The sequence below is a fragment of the Triticum urartu genome, chromosome 5A (genome assembly GCF_056163025.1).
Source record: "Triticum urartu cultivar PI428250 chromosome 5A, HENAU_Tu73, whole genome shotgun sequence".
Taxonomy (NCBI): domain Eukaryota; kingdom Viridiplantae; phylum Streptophyta; class Magnoliopsida; order Poales; family Poaceae; genus Triticum; species Triticum urartu.
The window spans coordinates 580,994,459-581,017,317 of NC_141877.1; the positions used below are offsets into that span (position 1 = coordinate 580,994,459).

Below are 22,859 nucleotides of genomic sequence, written 5' to 3' on the forward strand. Positions count from 1 at the left end.
ACCGTGTCCAAATTTAGCAACGAACCAACGACTGATGCTCAATGTATGCAGCGCTCCCGCTGTCCTTCAGAAACGAGTGAAACCACGATACAGGCATACAGCAGCAGCGAAAGGCGTCGAGCAGTTAAACGAGTGGAACATACTGTACCAGACAATATGCCAAAAAAGGGGGAAACATATCACAGGATAGTGGCATGAAATCATCAGCTGAGCAGATCAACAGTTGTTTCCTGCTGCTGGAAAAAACATGAGCACCTATTTTGTTCATCTTTACATGTTGCCACAATTTAACTGTTCCTGTTTTGTTTATCTCTCGCGTGAGGCAGTACAGTAGAGGCAGGCGAAACCCTATGGCCTAGCAAAACACTTTTTGCCCTCAAGCAAAACACCCAGTTTGGTGCCAACCGACTGCTGGCGTCGATTTCATTTAGTTAACAGCATGAGAAGTGTCGATTTCTTCAGCTAACAAGATGAAAAGTGTCGCTTTCTTCAGTTAACAACATGACAAGTGTTGATTTCTTCAGAAGATGCAGCCTGGTTTCTGACATGGAGGGAGATGTGTAAGTAATTGGCATGGTTCTGCCGGCCAGGGTCAGAATATTATGTTTATGTGCCACAAGGCAACAGGCTTCAGGCTTGAGATATACCTGGCCACAGGCTACGGCTACGCTTCTGCCAGCAGCGTGGATAAGGAAGAACGGTTTACAAAGTCCCCGGATTATTATGACTGTGTGCATAAGAAAGAACGGTTTATCTTCACTGCAGCGGGTGCGGCACATCTGTCGTGCTCCGGTAAGCAGGCGCCAGGAGTGCGCGCATGGAATGGGAGGGCTCAAGGGCAAGACTTCGAGAGCACCATTCCTTTGTTAATTGGGAAGAACAAGCTGGGCTGACCATTAATCTGGCAGAGCAGCAGTAAGCGAAATGTGTAGGTACTGATCTGAACAGTCTGAGATGTACTAATACTACTGAATAAACAAAATACTAACCATGGCGACAATTCAAGTCTGAGCGACGTCACAGGGCGTCAGGCTTCAGATATACGTACCACCTAGCCTAGCCAATGTGTCTGCTTCCTCTTCTTTAGCATGGCTCCAGCTAGCATATAACTGCATAACCACTACCCGCGGACCTGTTGCGCAAGTCAAATCAGGAGCCTCTCCTTGGCAGCCAATTCTGGAACGTTTTCAACTCGGTTAACCTGATAACAACATGGAGGGTGGAGCCAGCTAGTGTATTAGCCCCTGAGTTCCCACTGGATCGTATAAATGATACGATAATACAATTTTATCCCTCCCCTGTAAAAAGTAGATTTGTTCAGCACTAAAAGACCACAGTACCGATGATTTGTCAGAAAAGTCCCAACCAAAACTAATGAATCAGCAAAAACAAAATATGGTTGCTCTCAAGTTCTCTAGTTTTTTGTTAGTGAAGAGCATAAAAAACGCAATAATTGTAACATTTTCCAGGATGACGGTAATGCTTTATTGTCCCAGTGAGAAACTGAGCATGACCAGTAAATCCAAGAGTAAGCATGCAACTGGTTACTTCAAAATGTTATTTCTTGCACTTCACTGGGGGCTTAATTATTACTCCCTCTGTTGTACAGAAATAAATATAAGAGCATTTAGCTCACGCTCTTATATTTCTTTACGGAGGGGGTACTCGTACCTCACATCATTGAACTCTGTGCAGTATTTAGGTACACCCGCTGCCAGAGACGTCAAGTAGGTGTGTATATCAGTCCTTGCATACCTCTGTGAGCATGGCGTCATAGATCCGGTACCTTTCAGCGCCCTCAACATTCCAGCAGCATCTAAGCCTTCTCCAATTACTCACAGCTGTAATTTTAACCAGCCATTCTGTTAGCTGATTACACTACCCCCCTACTCAGAGCATAATCTCCTTCTTACCTTTACAGTGCGAGTTGTCAGCTGCATCTTCCGGTATGTGGGGCTCAAGACCTGCACAGAGTAGTTGATTGTTAGTTAGTTAGTGCAAAAGGCATCATCTATCTGAATATTAACTACTGAGGCCTGACCGTGCTATTTTTCTTGCACAATGCGGCAGCCACCTTCGAAATATTTCTTGCAACAACTACTTGATCTGTGCCTTGGGGGGTGCTATTGGCAACGACTGCAGCAATTTCTGAGCGACCAGTTTATGCTTAGGAGTTAGGATGGAATTTGATTGGTGCACTGCATCCAATGAAAAATAGAATGAGGGCGGGCTTCAGATTCAGAGACACCGATCCCAGTATATGCATGAGTGTGTACCATGCAGTTTGACAACATTCCCGGTTTCCCCAACTCAATCTGTTGCTCCCAAGGAGATTGACCTGCAAAACGAAGCAACATCATAAACCGAGATTAGCCACCAACAGCACATGTCTGGCTGAAATAGATAAAAGGTCATGAAAATAAGCTTAAATTTGCAGAGTAAGAAAGAGAGCCGCTTTGCTTAGAGTATTATAAAGGAGAGCTGAGTTCTTTGCCCAAGTAGAGGAGACACTTACACTGCTGTATATACATGAGACACTTCAGAGGGAGAATCCATTTGCAGACCAATTAGGGACCAACTCGTAGTTTCAGTGGCCCATGCTGTATCACGTCAAATGCACAAATGATTCCCCAGACTGCACTGCAGTTTTCACCAAGATAACAGATTGATAATATCTGCAACGCATAACATTGGCTTGGATTACTTATGAATAGTAAGCCTGATTACTTTTACTAAAAAACTATATTTCATTACTTATGAACAGAGAGCAATGAACTGCCAGACACAGACCAGGCTTAGTTTGCAAAAGTGTTTTTCTAGGACAACATAACAGGAATAAGGTCCTGATAAACTGGGATGGGGCTTGCGCTGAATGATTGCCCCCGCTGAAGCCCAGGATGGTAGCCTATTTTTGGTGCCATGAAATGAAATGTATTTTATCAGCAGCACTGCATTTTTTTTACAGTGAGCTGTACTAAACGTTGAAGACACACAATGGTGATGGTGAGCTATTTAGTGAAGGATTTCGAGACATAACTCCTGCCCTCTTATAATAGTTGGTTAGAGCTGAAAAACAGAGTGTGCATGTAGGAAAAGATAAGCGTGTACCATTGCACAATACATTCTAATAAACACAGTACTACAAATTTTAGTCTCAGACAGTTCAAAGCTGCAAACCCAAAGAGTAGACAGAGACAACGATTGTATGATGCCATAGTATTACATATTGTGATCAACTCATAAATTTACTGTGCAGCTCTGCCAGTCTGTGGTGACATGTAGTCCTTGGAAAGAAGGGATCTTCTGAAATCTTAAAAGACACTGTCCTGGGGTATCAGTAGTATGTAGACTGGATACCTGGCATCAGTAGAATGTAGATTGGATACAAAAATACAAACCTTATTGGTGGCAAAACACTGAGAACTGAGTGCTTTCCATAATTATGCCATGATGACCTTTTGAACATCAAAACTGAACTTTCCAGATACACCACCAAGTCTTCATGAGCTTTGGAGAACTATAAACACAAGTGGTACTAATAGCAAAGTAGCAGAAAGCCATCAGAAGCACAAGAAGACCTGAACAGCAAGCCATCAGAAATTAGATTGCATCAACACCTGGTATTGACAATAACGTAGAGTGGATGAAAAATATTTTATAACCTTAATATGAGTTTCTTCAGTTCTTGACTCATATTCTCATTTATTCCATAATTCTGATTGTGAAACCCAAATTATGCAAGTAGACTACCGCGTTTTGATGAATAACAATAACCCAAATTTAAAATGCAAATATGAAGAAGCCTACAAGATCGAACGAACACCTGCACACATAGAACCAAAACAAATGAAGAAAAGAACAGAGACTTGCAGAAGGTATTAGCTGCTAATGACGTTGGTTTTCTTACCTTGTGGAAAGATAAGGGGCGTTGACAAATAAATCTGAGATACTTTCACTATCTTTGAGAAGAAAATGGAAATCTAATACGGCGGGAGTATAAGTGTTCATTTTAACTTATTGCAGCGAGTATAACTGGAAGTGGATATAAATAATATGGTACAGCAGGAGTGAAGTTCCATAGTCACCTGATAATCTGTACAGGAAGGAAGACAGCGTCCACAAGACCCTCATGCCACGCATGTGGCAAGTGTGTATGTATGGAAAGAGCAGAGCACTACAGGGCTAGAAGAATGTACAAGGGAACTCCAAGGCATTGTCCTGAACATTGGATGGGAATAAATGCAGTGTTATTAAGCAGGGTCGCAAGAAAAGGGCAACATGGAAGAACACAAGAAAGTATGTTTGTGTTACCTTGGATCATCCTCTTATGATTTTGGGGATGGTTCCCAACATCCACCTGCACTGCCGTTTTAGCACCTCGCTGCAGTCGTAGACATCTAGCTTTTCCAGTGATTTGGGGAGGCTATCGCTGGGCAATGACGAGACGGCAGGACAGTGGTTGATTGATAACATCTTGAGGCTGGTAAGGTTGCATAGCCCTGCAGGGATTTGCTGAAGATGGCGGAAATGCCTAAACTCAAGTTTCTGGAGGGAGGAGAGGAGCTGAAGGGCGTCCTCTTGCTCCTTGCTGAAGCGCTCCATCCCTTCATGCCCATACCCATGAAGTTTCAGCTTGGTGAGAGAGGAAGAAAGGAAGCTGCAGATTGGTGCAGCAAGGAGCCCTGCTGTGTCATCTGTGCAAAGCTTCCGCAGTGTGGATGAAACAAGCTGTTTTGGCTGCTCTTCTCCTCCTTCAACATCCTCCAAAGTCCGTCTGGGATTTGGATTCCAATTAGCAAAGAATATATGGCTTCCCCTGACTTCCAATTCATTGAGCTGGCCCCCGGTGGTAAGGAGAGACTGCAATCCCTGACATTTCAGATCCTTTCCACAAAATTCCAATACTAATCTGGTAAGAGAAGAAAGGTTTGAGAGAGGCTCTAGTGTCCCCATCCCTTCTAATTTTGTAAGCTCCAGGAATTGCAGGGAGGAAGGGAAAATGTGACTGGAAAACGAGAAGGTGGATAGAAACTTTGGGCAATACTTTATGCTTAATCTCTGGAGGGATCGCAAGGCTTGGAGCCATCCTCCTCCAGGAACAAGAGTTGGCGGGTTCACCAGGACCAGCTCTGGGCAGAAAAGGAACTTCAATTTCTGTAGTGAGTCACAGAGATGAGCTGGGAAGAGCAGCACTCCATCACCCTCTTCCTCTGTTGCTGCTGTTATTTCACCTCCCCCCATCTCTGATGCTGTTTGTCGCAGATCCACCCCCACTACCAGCTGTTTTATGTTTTTACAATCCCGTATCTCCAATTTGGAGAGCTTTGGGAGGTGTGGGAAGAGCTCTGTCAATTCATTCCAACTATTAGTACCATTTAAGTGGCAGATCTCGATGTGCTCAACAGGGAGCTGCCATTCCACATCACCCAGACCTCCTAGTGGTCCAGCCAGACCAGCCAGACCATCTGAATGCCTTACAATCAGTGTCTTCAGCGAGGTTAGCATCAGAAGGTGCTTCAACTCCAAAGGTGGGCATCTCTCGAGTGTCAGCTTCTCAAGACCTATTTCTTTATCGAAAACTAACACTTGGTCTAAGCTTTGCAGATCACCCCATCCAATGATTTCCAGTTGTGCTCCATTCAATGATCTTGAGTATGCAAACCTCTTTAGTAGCTTGACACATTCAATCGTGATGCGGTGCAAACTCTCAATCCAGGAGGCGGGAATCACGGACGAGAATTCTGGACAGTCTTGTATCTCAAGCTCACAAAGATCCCCCAGGTTCTGTAAAGAAGGGAAAACCTTCCAAGAAACACCAACAAGACAAAGAGATTGTAGTGCTTCAACAGCAAGCTCATCACCCAGCCATGTTGGACAAGTGGGGCCTTTGTGCCCTCTAATGCACAACACTTCAAGATTTTCATGTGGTCGAAAGCACTCAAGAACCATTGTTTCCACACCAGGCTCATCACTAGATCGCTTACTATCCCAATCCAATGTTAACCTCCTCAAATATTTTTTCTCAATCAGTTTTGCTTGAGCTGCTTCTTTTTTTGTATGTATTTTCTCAAGGTTGTAGATGCCAAGCTCCCATAGCTTGGTCAATGGCTCTAGTTGCTTTGGTTCAAATCCTTTATTTTTTTTATTGACCCGAAATACCTTCAACTTTTCCAAGAGCTGAAGTTTTCCCACATTACATATATCATAATGAAGCTTATCATCTCTTGGGGTATAATAATGGCACAATTTTGCAAGGTTGCTCGTGTCTTCAGGAAAATCACCACTGCCAGACCATGACTTAAGATCTAGAACCCTTAGATGATAAAATTTAGAGATGTTAATTGGTAAACACCCTACACATAGGAATCGTAGGTGGACAAGTCCTGAAAAATTATGTACCATGGACTCCACGGGATACTTCAGGAGGGGCAAATAAAGAACACGAAGAGCATTTGCTTCCCTGAGAAAATCACCAAATATCTTAGCAAAACCTTCATCCATTGCTCCAAATAACATCAGTGTTTGCAAATGTTCAACCTTCAATCTTGTCTTCAGTTTTTCCAATTCCCTCTTTAATTTTTGACCATTATATTCACCCAAGTTCTCTATGCTTATAGACAAGTGTCGGGTGGATGGCTTAATTTCTACCGATCCAACATCAGGGAGACGAAAACGAAGACAATCATGTGATGCAACCTTCAATGCCAACTCATGCAGTAAATCATGCATAACATATCGGAGACCACCATCAGTTTTATATTCTCTGAAAAATCCATGGATGACTAAATCATTCAAAATGCTCAGACCTATGCCTTCAAAGGTTGGGTTTTGATCGGAAGGTGTCAAAATATCTAGTCCGATCCATAGGCTGATGAGCTCACGGCTTCTGAAACGGTAATCTTCAGGAAATAATGCAGAATAGGAAAAACACCGTTGCAAATGGAAAGGGAGAAAGCCATAGCTAAGCTCCAAGGCAAGCATAATTCCATTGGTCTGTTTCGCCCATTGTTTACTGTTTAGGACCTTTCTCCAATGAGCCAAACTAGGGTCTGTCCTCAGTAATCTACCAACGGTCTTTGCTGCAAGAGGGGAACCCTTTAGTTTTCCCATTATCTTATCTCCAGTGTCAAGCAAAAACCGTTTATCCCCTGGACATTTCTCAACATCAAAGACATATACAAGGAATAACTTCTTAAACTCTCCAGGTTCTAAACCGTTCAGTTCTTTTGGATCTGCACTTTTCTTAACCTGGTCTGCTATTTCTTTTTGCCGAGTTGTGACTAGAATCATGGAACCCTTTTCTTGTGACTTGCCGAGTATCAATAATAGTTTTTTCCAGTCATCCACATCATTAAACTGCCATATATCATCCAATACAAGTAAGAACCTTTTGTGTTTCAATCTGTGTTCAATCAGCTCTTGTGTTGTACTACACCCATTTTCACCTTCTACCGTAAGGGTATCTTCTTTAATCTGTTCTAGCACCTTACCCAGGTTGAAATTGAACGACACACATATCCAAATCCTGACTGGAAAATGATTCTGCACTTGTTGGTTGTTATATATGTGTTGTATCATAGTTGTCTTCCCCATTCCCCCCGGACCAATAACCGGAAGCACAGTTAGACCCTTGTCACAGTATTGACCCTCGGTGATATCATGTATCGAATTATTCATGACATGGTCCCTCCCATACAGTTTTGGCTCTGAACTCTGAGGTGTGGTGGTGGCACGACGCTGAGCAATGTCTAGGACAGTTCTAGGGCCACAAGTCTGCAGAATATCCTTAACATCATTACGCATAAGCTTTAGTTGCTCTACAGTGTCCCTCATCCTTTGGGAGAAATCAGCCCTATTAAACTCAGGCATTGGTTCTTCTTGCGCATTGCCACGATCTTCATCACCACGAACATGTGGATGTGGAGAACATGAGGAAAGGAGCAGTTTACCGAGGCTGGACATGCATCCGCTGACCTCCTGGTTGGTGTCTGATGCTGAGAATGAATCGCCACATGACCTCTGCTGGAGCTCAGCACGCTGCCATGGGAAACAGTTGATCAGTTTGCCAAGATCTTTGATTGTGTGGCGAGCATCACAGGCGAGGTCACGAAGGACACCGTCGCCGGGCTGGTCGGCAGCATCGTACGTGCCGTGAAGCTCGTCGTGGATGCGGAAGTAGTCCAGCTCGTCCAGCAAGTCTTCGGCATTGTGCGCCGAGTCCCACAGCTTCTGCAGCATCTTCTCCGTGGCAAGCCCGGGGAGCTCCTTGGTGGCAGCTATTTCGAGCGTGGCCTGCACCTTCTCCAGTTCCGCTCTGAGGGCCTGGATGTTGAGACCAAATGTCCTGCTGGCCGCCCAAGCCTCCAGCACGCCATCCGCAACGGGGGCTAGCGCCTTGCACACCACCCATTGTGCGGCGCCGAGGGCGGTCTCGGCCATCCCCTGACCGGATGCAGGGATGGACAACGGCGCCTGCATCAAGGAATCAAAAAGAAACCGACGGTTAACAGGCTGTTGGTAGCTGCAAATTAAAGGAGAGGAGTGTGCACTAGTACATACCTTGATGGTCCGCCGGTGATGGATGCCGCTGCCGCCTGCCTGATCCAAGCTAGCTGCAAAAGGGGGGTTGGGTTGGGCCGAGTCGGTGAGAGAGCCCTGAAGTTAAGTCGGTTTGAGAAGTCTGGCCAATTTTTTTGTGAAAACCTGATGATGCAGCCAGAGCGTACATAGTTTGGGCGCAAGCAAGCTGACGTACAGGGAGAGAAGCATTGGGTGATTGTGATGGTGGCGTGTTGGTACAATGGCATGGAATGGGCAGTCTGGCCCAGACCTTTTCTTGCGCTGGGCGGAGAGCAAAGCTAGAGGTGGTGCCGGCATCGCACATGAGCTCTCTCTGCTCCGTCCCAACATATTTGCTAGCAAGACTAGTCAAGATGATAAGTTGGACGGCATCCGTCCGTGGCTGCTGCCAATCTAATCTTGTCCTGGCCAAAGCAGCGGGAGGCACTGCGGCAGGCGAGCGTGGACATGACAGAGCGGGCTCTCTCCCTCTCGTGCTCGCAAAGTACTCGAGCTAGGTAGGTCGCGGCGGAACGAACGTCGTGGGCAAAAGCACAAGCACATGGCAGGCATGCGGGTGCGGGTGGGAAGGGATGACCTGACCCGGTGGCGCTTGCTTCCGGTTCCAGCGGCGGAGGAGACGCAGGGCGACCATGCCGGCCGTGGAGCACAGGCACAGCAGCTCGAATACGACGTGCCTTCGCCCTTGCCCGCCATCCGGTGTCTCCGCGCCGTCGCCGCCGTCGTCGGGAGCGGAGCAGAGCAGAGAAGAGAGAGCAGAGGAGGAAGGAAACGGTTGGGCGATGGTGGGCCACTCAGGTGCCATGACTAGTTGCGGGGCCGGGTACATGGGCCTATCACTACATGGCGACTACCCATTACACACATTCCTCTAAAAAAAACGTTACACACACACACAAAAAATCTTCTTTGTCTTGAAAAATGTCTTCTGCATAAAAAAAATATAAAATCCTCAAAAAAAAAACATAAACAAAAACTATGCCTTGCATGCTCTAAAGTACAGGCCTATAGCTAGGCTCCAATGTAGAACGAAATGGAAATTTTAAACTAGCGGCTAAATCTCAAAAATACCCCAAAATTTTAAAGTAAGATTTTGTCGGTTTCACTACGTTCAAAAGTATTTGTCCCATGGTGTGTGTTCCGATCACCGGCGTTTACACAATGGTTTCCTGGTGATTTTATGAACTAGCTTCTTCCCTTTCTCGATTCCCGGCTCTTCGTTATATATACAATGGAAATGGTTGATGCCCGGTTCAAAAAAGTGTTAAAAAAATATTTACTTCGCTAATACGCAAAATATTCATGTGTTTATGTGAAGTATGGTTTAACTATTGAGAGGTCAATTATTGTTATTTATTATTTCTTTTTTCTTTTTAAATAGGTTATCCCAAATATTCCAAACTTTCTCTAACTTCCCCGTGTTCCTTGGTACGAAAGATTTTGGAATGTATAGATAAACAGTGGAGGGAGTAATCAATAGTGTCAAGTACTCCCATGGTTGTCACACCCAGAAAAAGCTACTCCTACCCACAACAGATGGTCTTTCTGAAAAGATACTTATAAGATATGATGTGTATTTTGATTCATCAGATCAAGATGTAGTAATTTATATCTACACCTGTAGTATAAACACAAGTTATTTTTCTCTCTCTCCTTTCCAAATATATAAGGTGTATTAGTTTTTTCAAAAGTCAAACATGTCCATGTTTGACCAAGGATCTAGAAAAATGTCTACAATAAATTTATATCATTTGATCCATCATGAAAGAACATATTTTATCTATTAGGTATTGCAAATATTGATATTTTATTCCATATATAATCTTGGTCAAACATGATGACAAAGCTTGGTTTTCATCCTCAATGGATCAATTTGATTATTAACTATGGGAACTCTGTCAGATACAATGTTAGATATAATTCTGTGGAGAGTGAAAAATCTATTCCTGCTAGAGGTATTCGTTAAGGCGATCCACTGTCCCCTTATTTGATTCTGCTTTGTATTGAAGGTTTATCAAGTTTGTTGTTGCATGAAGAAGAAGTTGGTTGCATTGATGGGATTAAGTTGTGCAGAAATGCATAGTCGGTTTCACGCCTTTAAGGAAAAGACTCGATTCATCACAACAAAGATAGAGAGGGAAGAAACACAATATGATCCAACTATATTAATAAAGCTCATGGTACATCAAAATCGTCACAAATCAAGATCACAAGAGAGAGACCAAACACATAGCTACTGGTACATACCCTCAACCCCAAGGGTGAACTACTTCCTCCTTGTCATGCAGACCGCCGGAATGATGAAGAAGGCCTCCAGATAATATCACTTTGGTACAGAGGCTTGTGGCGGCGGTGTTAAAGTTCTAGGTTTCTTTCTAGCTTTCTATATTTATAGGATTTTTCAGCATCGGATTCATGTCAGGGGGAGTCCCGAGGGACCCACGAGCTTAGATTGCGCGCCCTAGGAGGCGTGCCAGATGAGCTCATGAATCCCCTAGACTTTGTCTGGTCCTCCTCCGAAGCTTTATGGGTCTCTTCTTGTCCATAAAAATCACCGTAAAATTCGTGGCATTTGGACTTCGTTTCGTATGGATTTTCTACGAAACAAAAATTTGCCAAAAAAGGAAGTAGCACTGGGCACTAGGTTAATAGGTTAGTCCATAAGATTCATACAAAAATGCACCAAACCATATAAAATTATTGTAAACATGGCATGGATACTTCATAAATTATAGATACGTTGCAGACGTATCACGGATTCACCGGTCGGCACCGAGAACCAGTAGTTGCGGGACTTGCTCATCGCGGTGTGCGGAGGAGGGTAAGGAGATGGGGATGGCCAGCGCAGCCGACCTACTTAAATAGCCGTGGCAGGCAGATCAACAATGCATGAATGCGGTGCAATGACTGGAATATGTTTCTTGGTCATCAGGTTCGTGTAAAAGCCAGCGCGGTCAGCCCTCCGGTCACGCATGTCTGCCCGACATCAATGCAGGTAGGCGGGCGTCCGGTCACATCCACTCTGACCAGCATAAACACGCGGTGAGGTTTCTGGAGCGGAAGGTGCGGGAAGGGTTTTGGTGCGCCCGTGTAGTCGGGCGCAAACGTGGCATGAGTCCAGACACCCGCAAACCTCCCCGGGTTTGGTATTGGTTTGTGAGATTTTAGACGTTCAGACACGTCTGCAGAGGTTTCAGGGACGACGTTGAATGGCAAAAATATGACCAAAAAAGGTTGTCCGGGCGTTTAGGGGAGGTTTGGTGATTCACGTTGGAGTTGCCCTAATATACTCAACATGGTGTGTTGTTACAATTACTCTTATATTTTTACCACTCCAAGTTATATATAGTCAACGCTAAAATAACTTGTACAATAAAATGTCTCAAATCAACTCTACATGAAAAGAGCATGAAATGTTTTCCGGCAGGAGCTTTACTTTTCGGTAAAAAAAGAAGAGAATTGGCGAGTTTATAAGAAAAGTTGGCCAAAACCCAATACATCTGTGACACGTGTACATGCCAAGAAGAGGTTTTATTCAGTTTCATTACAAGTGTTTTTCCTTTCCTCTCAAAGGTGACTAGGACCCCTAGATCTCCACCAGCGAGTTCATGGATTTGGTTCCCCTCTACTTGCCACTCTGGCAACCAATGGCGGGGAGGGGAATCCTGATGCCCCGGCTCTGGTTAATACATATGTTAGGGTTTTAATTCTTGTTGTGGTGGGGCTCGAATGGATGGCGGTGCTTCTTCTTCGATCAAGTCTTCCTGGTTTCAATCCTCCTCAATTTCGTTCGTCGGGGCAAATTAGATCGGGGTGTTGGCGTAGATTCTTGCCAGTTCCTCAAGGCAATGAGGTTAGAGATGGCGGCGAGATTTGGCGTCAGATTCTTCTGATCGATTCAAAGGTTCAACCAGGAAGATCACGACTCCTGGGCGCTAGTCCTTAGGAGCACGTATACGAAGACTTCTCGGATGTTATCAAGAAGGCCAGGCCAACTCTGGTATGGGAGTGACGACAACGTCTTGTCAGCGACTCGTTTTGACGACGGCAATTGGCGTTCAATGGTACATAGCTCTCAATGTAATACTCCCACCGTCTCAAAATAATTGTCTCGACTTTGTACTAACCCTAGTACAAAGTTGTATTAACGTTGAGACACTTATTTTGGGACGAAAGAAGTATTTATTATGTTTTGGATGCTTTGTATTTCTGGTGAACCTTTGTAAATATTTTTAAAAACTAAAGTAAAAGACACATTATTGGACAATAGTAATGTTTTATTTGTTTCTTTTGAATTTTATAAATTACTTACTATATTAGTAGGAAAATGTAAAAAGGTGATAAAGCTTGTGTCACTTAAAAAACAAATTGTTCTACACGAAACAGTTGTAAGAAACTTGGTAAATAAATAAATAATAGTTTGTCTAATTCACATCTAGATGTTTTTTAAGGATGTCACATCTAAGCTCCCACAAATATATATATAAAGGTCTGTTTAGGACGCATCTAAATGTGACATAGTTATGTCACATCTAACCTGATAAGCACTATGTTTGTGGTCTATTTTTTTCCCAACTTTTTTTTTATTTCTTGTTGCTGCGTAGTTATTTTTAGGAGGTTAGATGTGACATCATTAAAAAACATCTAGATATGAATTAGATAAACTGTATATATGATGCATCAACAAAAAACAAAAAAAATCAGGATAAAAAAAACCACAAATAAAGTGGACATCAGCTTAGATGTGACATAATTATGTCGCATCTAGATATGTGCTAAATATACCCAATAAATAAAGGAAAAGACAGGAAACAAAGGAGGGGGGGTTTTCTTTTCCTTGCTGAAGAATACTACTCCCCGTACTCCTCGCCGCTCCGACCCGCCGCCGCCGTCGCCGTCGCCTCCTCGCTCTTGACGGCGAGCAGTCGCGTCCCAGCGGCGTGCGAGGGAGGGAGGGCGAGCTCCGGGCATGGCGTGGGCGGCGCTGAGGCCGGTGGTGAAGGCCTGCATCGGCGGCTCCCTCATCGGCCTCACCATCTCCGACCGCTACTTCTCGTTCGCGGCCGTCCACGGCGACTCCATGCGCCCCACCTTTGAGGGCAGCGCAGGTAATCCCCCATCCACACACACACAGCCCACTACCAGACCGGATTCCTCACCGATTTCTGACCGCCGCACGCCGGAGTGACCAGATGGACGCGAGTACGCGCTGGTGAAGCGGAGTCCCCTCTACGACTACTCCCGCGGCGAGGTCGTCGTCTTGGCGTAAGAAACCTGCCGATTCCCGTCCGGGTTGCCTGGGTGGTTCCTGAATCCAGCTTTCCATGGGTGGGTGCTGCTCCAAATAGATACTGAATCTTGATGGTTGCTGCTGTGTGTGCGTGTGTGCAGGTCGCCGGTGGACCACCAGAGGAAGACGATCAAGAGGCTGATTGGGCTGCCCGGCGACTGGGTCAGCCTCCCCGACAAGGAGGAGGTCCGGAAGATACCGGAGGGCCACTGCTGGGTCGAAGGGGACAACGGCGGCGTCAGCCGGGACTCGAGAGCCTACGGCCCTGTAAGAAACAAATTCTACTGCCCCCTTGGAAATTTTCACCTAATTCTTTCGCGCCATCTTGATAGACAAAACTGCAATCAAGTATCAGTTCACCAACAGGTCGAATCCCTCTCGGTTTTGGATGAAAGGGGCTTAAGCTTCGACCCACTTTATTTCTGTGAAACCCAAATAACATAACATCCATTACACTTCAGGCTTAAACATGAAAGCAGCCTAAAGATGAAACCGAGCCAGCATGAAGCCGCTCCTTTGTTCTCGAGTGTTCCTGTCTTGCACTGCCACCTTACCTGTTATGCATCATTGTATTACTCTGTTTATATCTTCCGGTTTGATCTAGCTGCAGTTTGTATTGTGCTAAATTGAACCCATATTGCTTAGCTCCATTAAATAAGCGCCTAATCGAACTAAGCAGTGGGAAGGGGGCTTTGCACTTTTCTTGGTGCTATTATTGATACTGCTATCATGCTATGGTGTCATGTTCATTTGATTACTGTCACCACTGTTGATGAACTACAGTCCACCCGCAGTTTGAAATTCATTCAAATCCAGAATGCTGGTTTGCACGCTAGCTAGGGCAAATTGCTTTTGCCGCTGATCTTTAGTCAGGAAAACGGTTGAGGGTTTCAGTTGCAGAAAATGTATCTGTGCCTTTTGATATCAGTAGATGGAGAGTTTATTGCTTGCACGGATCATGTTATAAGATATACTCCCTCCGTTTCTAAATATAAGTCTTTTTTAGAAAGAAAAAAACTGTACCGTTGGTCTACCTATCATTTAATTACTTGGCATGTTGAGCAGAGGACATGAGCAAGTCGAGCCCCTCGTTTGCTTGCACAGGAGTTATGAAGCCCCTCGTTTGTTATGCACAGGAGTTGTGATTCTTGACTAACATGATCGTTCCATAATCCACCTTAAGGATTTTTTTTGCTGATTCCGCGATATGAGACCCTCCTAACTAGAACGCGGAGACGCCTATAATCAGTATACCAGTACCCTCCTGACTGTTTGTTATCTGAGAATATTTTTTCTCCATGCAATCTACCTTTGCATAGTCCTGGCAATGATGAACATGTTAATTCTTGTGTTGTCTGCAGGTGCCGCTTGGTCTGGTGCAGGGGAGGGTGACGCACGTGGTGTGGCCGCCTAGCAAGATGGGCCGCGTCGACAAGAGGGTGCCGTCGGAAGGGAGGGTCATGCCACAGCGCAATCTCTAGCCTCCCTTGGCGGCCGCTTTGTCCCGCAGTTTTGTTCGTCCTCACAGAAGATTGATTCATCATGTAATAACAAATGTAACATGAACAGACATTGCGCGTTCCAGATGTAGCAGAGCAATAGAGACTTTCTTCTGTAACATTACCTATCGGCTGTATAAGGGAAGGGCAAGCAGAAGCTTTGGTAGGAGGAGCCTGCTAGGCTAGGCAGTAGCTGCAGGCAAATTTTGGGTGGATGGTGATGATGCATTGACGTGTATAATGTATAGTTGGTATGAAGAAGAAAAGATGTCATATATATTGTTTGAATTTTTAGCTGCGCTCGTTTGAGGAGAGCAGCACCGTATATATATGTTGCCAAAATCCTCTTGAATTTGAAACTTCGGCTGGATTTGGTACGTCCATATATGCAGGTGGCGTTACACCCTCTGCTTCCTCTGAAACCCACATACCCTCTTTCTCCCTCTGTTCAAATTTTCTGGGTGCTCCTCCGCCCCCCTCCTCGATGTCAATCGCCGCCACTGTATCTGCCTCTGCACACAGGAAGAAGAAGAAGAGGCAATGATCGCCGCCACTGTACCTGCTGAGGCGGCCCGAGAAGCCATGTCGGCGCCGGGCACACTGACAGAACAAAGGTTGTTCTACATTGGCAAAAATCGATGCACATAGTATCACTTGACCCATGATCCCCACAACTCAAACATATGTACATCATAGATCTCCAGAGAGGTACGGTCCTTCTTTTCCAACCATTTCAACTTTTGCTTACACGAGGTCCACATGGATGAAGGAACAAACTGAAGAATTGCCAGTGGATTTATTCTGTATGCGTTATATAACTCAAAAGTTTTAGTCCACCGGCACTGGCTGCATAGCCTCAGCCTCCTTCCTCAGACCTTCGAACAGCGCCAACGATAAGTATCGCTCTCCCGCGCTCGGATGAACAGTCTGAAACAACAGGCGAGTCAGTTTCTGAAACTTCTCCATCTTTAACATATTTTTGTATGAATTTCATAGATATGGGTATGTAATGTCGTGCCACGATGAGCTTCCCTCTGTTTTCGGGCCTCTTTGCAAGTTCAATCTGTTGGCTCCTGATGATATCCCCACCTGCGAAAATTCCACAAGTTCAGCAACAGTTCAATGTAATCTGTGGAGTTTAACATTAGCCAATAATCGCATCAGGAGTCTCTTCTTCATCTTGATTCTTCCTAACCATACATGTCCTTTTGTAAGGGAGCAGTAGATTTGTTTTTGCAGCGCCAGTTGTTGCACCATCTTGACGGCATCCTCACCTTTCACCTGTCAATTACATGTGTGGATTCAGTAAGAACTATATAATCTATTCTATGAAAAGAACATAAGTCCAGTTTGATTTGATTCCTTACCTCAAGAACCTTCTCCATTATGTCCATGTCCAAAATGTCTGGCTTGAATCCCACTCCATTTCCAGTGATCCGGTGAGGCCCTGCAGCAGTTAGCAGCATGACTATAGAAACTAAAAGAAGAGTACATCATTTACAGAAAGCCCGATAGGCTACCTGGCTTGCCACCATTCAGAATATTTGCTTGGGCAGGTTCAACTCATACATCTTCGCATTGGGATTCTTCTCCTTGAGGTACTTGCCGACGCCGCTGACAGTACCGCCACTGCCGATCCCGATGACGAAGATGTCAACCTGCCCAAGCCCGTATCTCCGGGCCGGTGGTATCATATTCAAGAGAAATATGAGGGATTGGCCACTTGACTTTATTGATCAGGTGAGGTTTGGCTCCTCATCTGATCAATATGCCGATCCTCCTCATATTCAAGAGAACAGTAAACCAGATTGCTCTTGACTTTATTTGATCAAAAGAGAGTGCCCCACGAATACAATCGGGGATTACATAAAAAAAAAGGGTCACTAAAAGCAGCTAGGCTAACGGAAATGGCTTCATAGCCCGGAGCAGCGAGTCCAAATTAATGTGGTGCACGCACGCATCGGAAAAGGTATTTCTCCGGTGGAGCACCACGCGGGCCTCCTTCATCGCACCGGGAGGGCCGGCAGTGCTCTGGTCTCCTCGTCGCACGCTTGGGCGCACGGGCCATCCGAGACCGGGCATGCGCGCTTGGCTGGCATGGCTGCAGTGCGAGGAGCACGTCGTCGGGCATGCCGGTGGCCTGGGGAGACGGAAGCTCGAATCCAGCAGGCGGCGGCATGACAGAAGCGGAACCTCCCAAACCTTTAACCTCCTCCTCCGGCTCCAGCGAGTTCAGCACAAGAGGCAGCAAAGGGACATGTGACAGGCAGCTCTCGGTGGTTCCAGACGAGAGTTGCAACTTCACAGGATCCTTGCAGGGGAAATATAAAAGTTGACAAGAGGAATGAGCCCAAGATATGTGCAAGTTAAATACAGTGGCTAAGAACATATCTCTGGGGCCAGGCTAGACTTACCCACCAAGCAGGATTGTAATCTGAACACTGCCAATGGGCCATGCCATCTGTCAACAAATCAGTGCCCCTCCATCTCTTACCGAACAGTGTTGTTGGCATGAAACCGAACCATTCCATAAAGAGAGAAAAGAAGAAAATTTATAAAGATATTCACAGGTAGAGCAGATAAGACTTGTGCTGTAGAAAAATGATTTGTTCAGAAAGGCATAATTTGCCAGATATAGATGGTTAGAAGATTGGTATCACTTGCTGGTGGTTAATCAGAGGAGCAAACTGCTTACCTCCACAAAATGTGTCTGCCCCTATGCCCAACTGCTCAAGGGAAACACCAGACATCAGCCAAATGGCAATAGGTGCCAGACAGTAGTTGTTCCTTACGTCAATGTTCGGCTAGCAGCGACAAATGTTCTGCAATTCTCAAAATCACATTTGCAACAATTGGACAAATGCTAATTTGCTACAAACACTAAAGTTTGCACGAAACAATACTGGATGGGAATTAGCACTGAAAGCTTTAGTGTGCACCATGCCAATATATTTATCTACAGGTAATTACAAGTGGCAACATACTCCTCATGGTTCCTGAGTTGACTGCCTGCTGCACGCTTTCCGAGCTGTACAAGGACCAGACACTCCGTAATTTAGCAAACACGTGTCTGTAACTTCAACCATCTCTAGTGCATGATAACATGAACATTCAAGACTGACGAGCCAGTGCACTTGAACATATAATGTAAGTTTCTCCGAAAAATATACATTGCATTATGTATTTAACATTTCAACTGTTTGTAGAATTTATTCAGCTATACTAGTACAAAGTAAAAAGAAGTGCACACCACCATCTGTTTTATTTCCTTGCAACTAGAAGTAAATGGTTCTCAAGAAATAGTGTCACTAACTGGAACTGGAACTCAAAACATAGTGATGTAATTCTGTATTTTTAACATGTATAGATAAATTTTATATATGCAGAATCTATAATGTCACAGAAATATCACAACTGTAATTTAATCGTTTCCCCTAGTTTCTGCATGCAGCAGGTAAATGACAATTTCAACAATAACTTCGTCTGAATGGAACGGGAGTTGTTTTGTGCAAAACTATAATGATCAGTACACCAACAAAAATGATAAAAAAATGGACCATGAAAAACACGATTTGTCAGACCATGGCAGCTCAGCAGTAAGAACACAATCAGATTGAAAGAACATATTGAGCTCAGTAGCTAACCTCTTGCTTCTACGATGAACCAGACATCTCTCTGGGTCATACCGGAAATTTCAGCATTGATAATTTCGATGGGAGCACCATCAGCTTCAGTAGCACATATACTTTCCGGCGCAAATTCTAGCAGCCGAGGCTGTAGTGGCGGAGTGGGCATCGAATCAGTAAGGCAAACAGATTTTATTTCACCTTTGACAACTGGCTAAAGTACATAATGAACCATACAATCCGTTATTTTACAGGATGAACGACAGATTGCCGGCAAACACTAACAGCATAACAGGAAACGACAAGACTTAACAAACTTAACTTAGGAGTGACTCGATTCCTTTTACAACTAGTATTGGCCAAGGAGCAGGACTGCTTAGAGCTAAAACAGCTGCTCTAAGCAAATAAAGCAGTAGAACAAGAACTTGACTGAAGAACATTTCCAAAACTGATCCATACTAAGCAGCTAGCTCAGAGGCTTCATGGTCTGGAGCAGAGAGGACAAATCAATCTCGTGCAGGCAAACCTGCGAGATGTATGCCGTATCGCTGCGGTGGTAGACGACGACCGCCTCTTTTGTGGCAAGGTTGAGCCGAATGAGCCCAACTCTGCCGACGTATAAGATGACAGTGCCACTCCTGAGCCCGAATCCCTCGAACTGAACTGAGCTGTGCACGCCCCAGTCCTGCTTGTCTATGAGCACCTGCCGGATCCATCTCGGCGGCGAGCTCGGCTCCCCCTCGACGGGGGGTAACATGGTCCACATTGATATAACCTGGGTCTCCGAGACCACAACCTTGAGCCTCCCGTCCACGGAAGCGGCCAGGAGGAGGCCCCGGTGGCTCATAGAGGCCGTCATTCTGCTGGTGCAGCCCCGCGGCAGATCAATCACGGTGGCCTCCATGGTGTCGACGTCCACGGCGACGATGTACGGCTCCGGGCCAGACAGGTGGCGGCCGGGCGGCAGCGGCTCCGGGTTGCAGAGCCAGTGGACGGTGCGGCCGATGACGAGGGGGTAGGAGTCGTGGAACGGCCTGGACTGGCGGCGGGGGAGCGCGGCGCGGACGGGGCCCCAGCGGCCCTCCCGGGAGGAGTAAATCTGGATGCGCAGGCGCTCGTCGGCGACGAGCAGCTCGAAGGCGCGGCCGTTGTCGTCGACGGAGAGCAGCGCGTGCTTGCGGTAGTCGCGGATGGAGACGGAGGGGAGGACGGAGACGGCGCCGGTGAAGCTGTGGCAGACGCGGAGCACGCTGCCGGGGGGCCCCTCTTCGATGGACTGCCCGAAGAGGGGCCTGGGGCGGAGGCGGCGGAGCACGACGAGGCCGTCGCGGGAGGCGACGGGCTCGAAGGCGAGGCTCTCGTTGAAGCGGAGCACGGAGGGCTCGTCGGGGGGCACGGGCTGCACGACGCGTGCGGGACGGTCGGCGTCGCTGTCCTCGACCTTGTAGGAGACCCCGCGGAGGAGGGACGGGTCGTAGCCGGAGGTGGCGGTGGCGCGCTGGGCCAGCAGGCGGCGGAAGCCCCGGTCGAGGATGGCGCGGCGCAGCGGCTTGGCGGCGGCCGCGCAGCGCACGACGGAGACGGCGTCGGAGCGGGCCGCGATCTCGAGGAGCAGGTCGACCGGGAGGGTGGCGTCGCAGTCGGCGGCGTCGGCGGATCCGGGGGGGGAGGGGGGAGGGGGCGCGGCGCCGGGGTCCATTGGGGGTGGATCGGGGAGGAGCGGGGTTAGCGCAGTGAGTGAATGAATTGACTTTTTTTTTTCTGGGGGTGTGGGTGGATGGAGGGGCGTTGGTTGGAGTGAGAGTGAGCGGCGGCGCGGGGCAGGCCTCCCCCGTCTTCGGGCTAAGTTTAGGGCCTTCCGTGACGGGCTAGGTCAGGTACGTCACGTCACCCTCTCCTGCCACGTGCAAGGCCTGTGAGCCAGTTTGTTAGAGTGACGACTTTTTTTTTCTCTCTCTCTCTCTCTCTCTTTCTTTTCGCGTGTGTGTGTGGCGGATCACCACAGCGAGCTGACTTTTTTTCCCTCTTCTGAAAAAGTACAAGGAATGGCGTGCAGGACGTCCCGATGCTTCCCTGCTGCATCCATCACGGACCCCCCCTCCTGCTGCATCACGGAACTTGGGCCAGAAAGTAAGGCCAACTCTAACGTGCGATCCCAAACGGACGTCCGTTTTGTCCTGTTTTTGTCCCTTTGGGTAGGGATTTAGGGTTGTGTCCGGGCCTGTCCTGGGATGCGGCGGCGTTGCGCCCAGCACGCGGCCGCATCTTTTTGCCCCATCCTGTCCGTCAGGGCCAAAAAATGCCCAAATTTGCATTAAAACTATTTTCAAACCTAAATATTTGTCTGAAAATTAAAATAGTTTTACAACCCAATTAAAATTGTCTTTAATAAAATAGTTTTACAACCAAATCGAAATTGTCTTGACTGAACATAAAATGGAGAAATACATCTATTGGTTGCCAATGTGATCCCACACGTGCTCAACCAAGTCATTTTGAAAATTCACATGAGTGTGCCAATCACGCATCTCACGGTGGAATTGGGCAAACTGTTCAAATGTGGCCGGGTCTTGGTGCAGGGGCTCAATATTTTCACCTTGGTAATCAAATCCTTGGTTGAAGATACTCTCATCCCGCTCGTCCTCGACGATCATGTTGTGCATGATCACACAAGCAGTCATCACCTCCCAAAGCTTCCCTTCATCCCGTGACAGTGCAGGGTTTCGAACGATACCCCACCGGGATTGAAGCACACCAAAAGCACGTTCCACATCCTTTCTAACACTCTCTTGCATTTGGGGAAATCTCTTTCTCTTCTCACCTTGGGGTTTCGAGATTGTCTTCACAAAAGTTGACCACTGAGGATATATACCATCTGCTAGATAGTATCCCTTGTTGCAATGGTGGCCGTTGATCTCAAAGTTGACAGGTGGGGAGTGGCCTTCTGCAAGCCTCGCGAAGACTGGAGAACGCTGCAGCACGTTGATATCATTGTGAGAACCTGCCATGCCGAAGAAAGAATGCCATATCCAAAAATCTTGTGATGCCACCGCTTCTAATATGACAGTGCACCCGTTAACATGCCCCTTGTACTGGCCCTGCCAAGCAAATGGACAGTTCTTCCACTCCCAGTGCATACAATCTATGCTGCCAAGCATACCTGGAAATCCTCTAGCTGCGTTGGTCGCCAACAATCTCTCTGTATCAGCGGCAGTTGGCTGCCTCAAGTACTCTGGCCCAAAGACCTCGATCACAGCCTGGCAAAACTTGTACATTGACATCAGACATGTTGTCTCACTCATACTGACCCCCTGTACCGAGGAAGATGCCGTTGAATATGGTCGTGAACGACCAGTGCAGCCACCACAAGATCGTCATCATCCGACGATGAATCGTCCGATGAACAAAGGAAGTGATGGAAGAAAAACTCGTCTCCACTGTCCATACCTTTGTTGGCAAAAGGTCGAACACCTTGCGGTCGTGGTGGCGAAGAGGCCGCGATGATCACCTCGACGCAGCAGGGTGGTTGCCGGCCGGCTACAGGCCGCTCTGGAGCTCTCGTCGAAATCTGCCTCGGCCGCCGTGGTACGTCGCCGGCAGTTGTGTCCGACTCTGCCACCGGCAAGGACGGCCACGGCCAAACCTCCTCCAATCGACGACCAAAACTACGGCGGAAGCGCGGGCGTGGTGGCGGCCATGTCGAGACGTGGTTTGGTATGGACAGCGGGGGGGCTGCGCGGTGAGGAGGCGGCCGGAGAATAGCAGCGGCGCCAGCGGCGGGGCGGGGCGGGGAGAGAGGGTGAAGCGTTGGGAGCGGAGTGTTGGAAATATGCCCTAGAGGCAATAATAAAAGCATTATTATTA

General features: G+C 46.8%; 4 protein-coding genes and 1 pseudogene across 10 annotated transcripts; 1 reads left to right on the top strand and 4 right to left on the bottom strand.

The window, feature by feature from the left end:
* Positions 1–179: 179 nt before the first annotated feature.
* On the bottom strand, positions 180–9,373 carry LOC125510760 (putative disease resistance protein RGA3). 6 transcript variants are annotated; one of them, XM_087521832.1, is made up of 14 exons: positions 9,158–9,373; positions 8,560–8,612; positions 4,312–8,472; positions 4,086–4,218; positions 3,663–3,823; positions 3,399–3,578; positions 2,516–2,675; positions 2,277–2,338; positions 2,042–2,198; positions 1,914–1,964; positions 1,756–1,841; positions 990–1,201; positions 648–901; positions 180–541 (listed from the first exon to the last, which is right to left on the bottom strand). In XM_087521832.1, the coding sequence occupies exon 3, from the start codon at positions 8,437–8,439 to the stop codon at positions 4,318–4,320; it is 4,122 nt and encodes a 1,373-aa protein (XP_087377958.1). In that variant the 5' UTR covers positions 8,440–8,472; positions 8,560–8,612; positions 9,158–9,373; the 3' UTR covers positions 180–541; positions 648–901; positions 990–1,201; positions 1,756–1,841; positions 1,914–1,964; positions 2,042–2,198; positions 2,277–2,338; positions 2,516–2,675; positions 3,399–3,578; positions 3,663–3,823; positions 4,086–4,218; positions 4,312–4,317. The 6 variants fall into 6 exon arrangements, with proteins under 6 accessions (XP_087377958.1, XP_087377957.1, XP_087377956.1 ...); XM_087521831.1 differs by having other exon boundaries at positions 990–1,298; XM_087521830.1 differs by having other exon boundaries at positions 1,672–1,841.
* A 4,011-nt stretch (positions 9,374–13,384) lies between these two features.
* Positions 13,385–15,657, top strand: LOC125510762 (uncharacterized). The gene is made up of 4 exons (XM_048676022.1): positions 13,385–13,688; positions 13,773–13,845; positions 13,972–14,137; positions 15,232–15,657. The coding sequence occupies exons 1-4, from the start codon at positions 13,550–13,552 to the stop codon at positions 15,349–15,351; spliced, it is 498 nt and encodes a 165-aa protein (XP_048531979.1). The 5' UTR covers positions 13,385–13,549; the 3' UTR covers positions 15,352–15,657.
* A 405-nt stretch (positions 15,658–16,062) lies between these two features.
* Positions 16,063–17,825, bottom strand: LOC125507383 (bifunctional L-3-cyanoalanine synthase/cysteine synthase C1, mitochondrial-like; annotated as a pseudogene). The gene is made up of 6 exons (XR_015603571.1): positions 17,784–17,825; positions 17,431–17,680; positions 16,890–17,096; positions 16,737–16,816; positions 16,570–16,650; positions 16,063–16,458 (listed from the first exon to the last, which is right to left on the bottom strand). The product of XR_015603571.1 is annotated as a bifunctional L-3-cyanoalanine synthase/cysteine synthase C1, mitochondrial-like (transcript).
* A 1,347-nt stretch (positions 17,826–19,172) lies between these two features.
* On the bottom strand, positions 19,173–20,816 carry LOC125510761 (uncharacterized). Its single transcript, XM_048676020.2, has one exon. The coding sequence runs from the start codon at positions 20,692–20,694 to the stop codon at positions 19,462–19,464; it is 1,233 nt and encodes a 410-aa protein (XP_048531977.1). The 5' UTR covers positions 20,695–20,816; the 3' UTR covers positions 19,173–19,461.
* Positions 20,817–21,445: 629 nt separating this feature from the next.
* Positions 21,446–22,270, bottom strand: LOC147973041 (uncharacterized). Its single transcript, XM_087524545.1, has one exon. The coding sequence runs from the start codon at positions 22,268–22,270 to the stop codon at positions 21,446–21,448; it is 825 nt and encodes a 274-aa protein (XP_087380671.1).
* Positions 22,271–22,859: the final 589 nt, after the last annotated feature.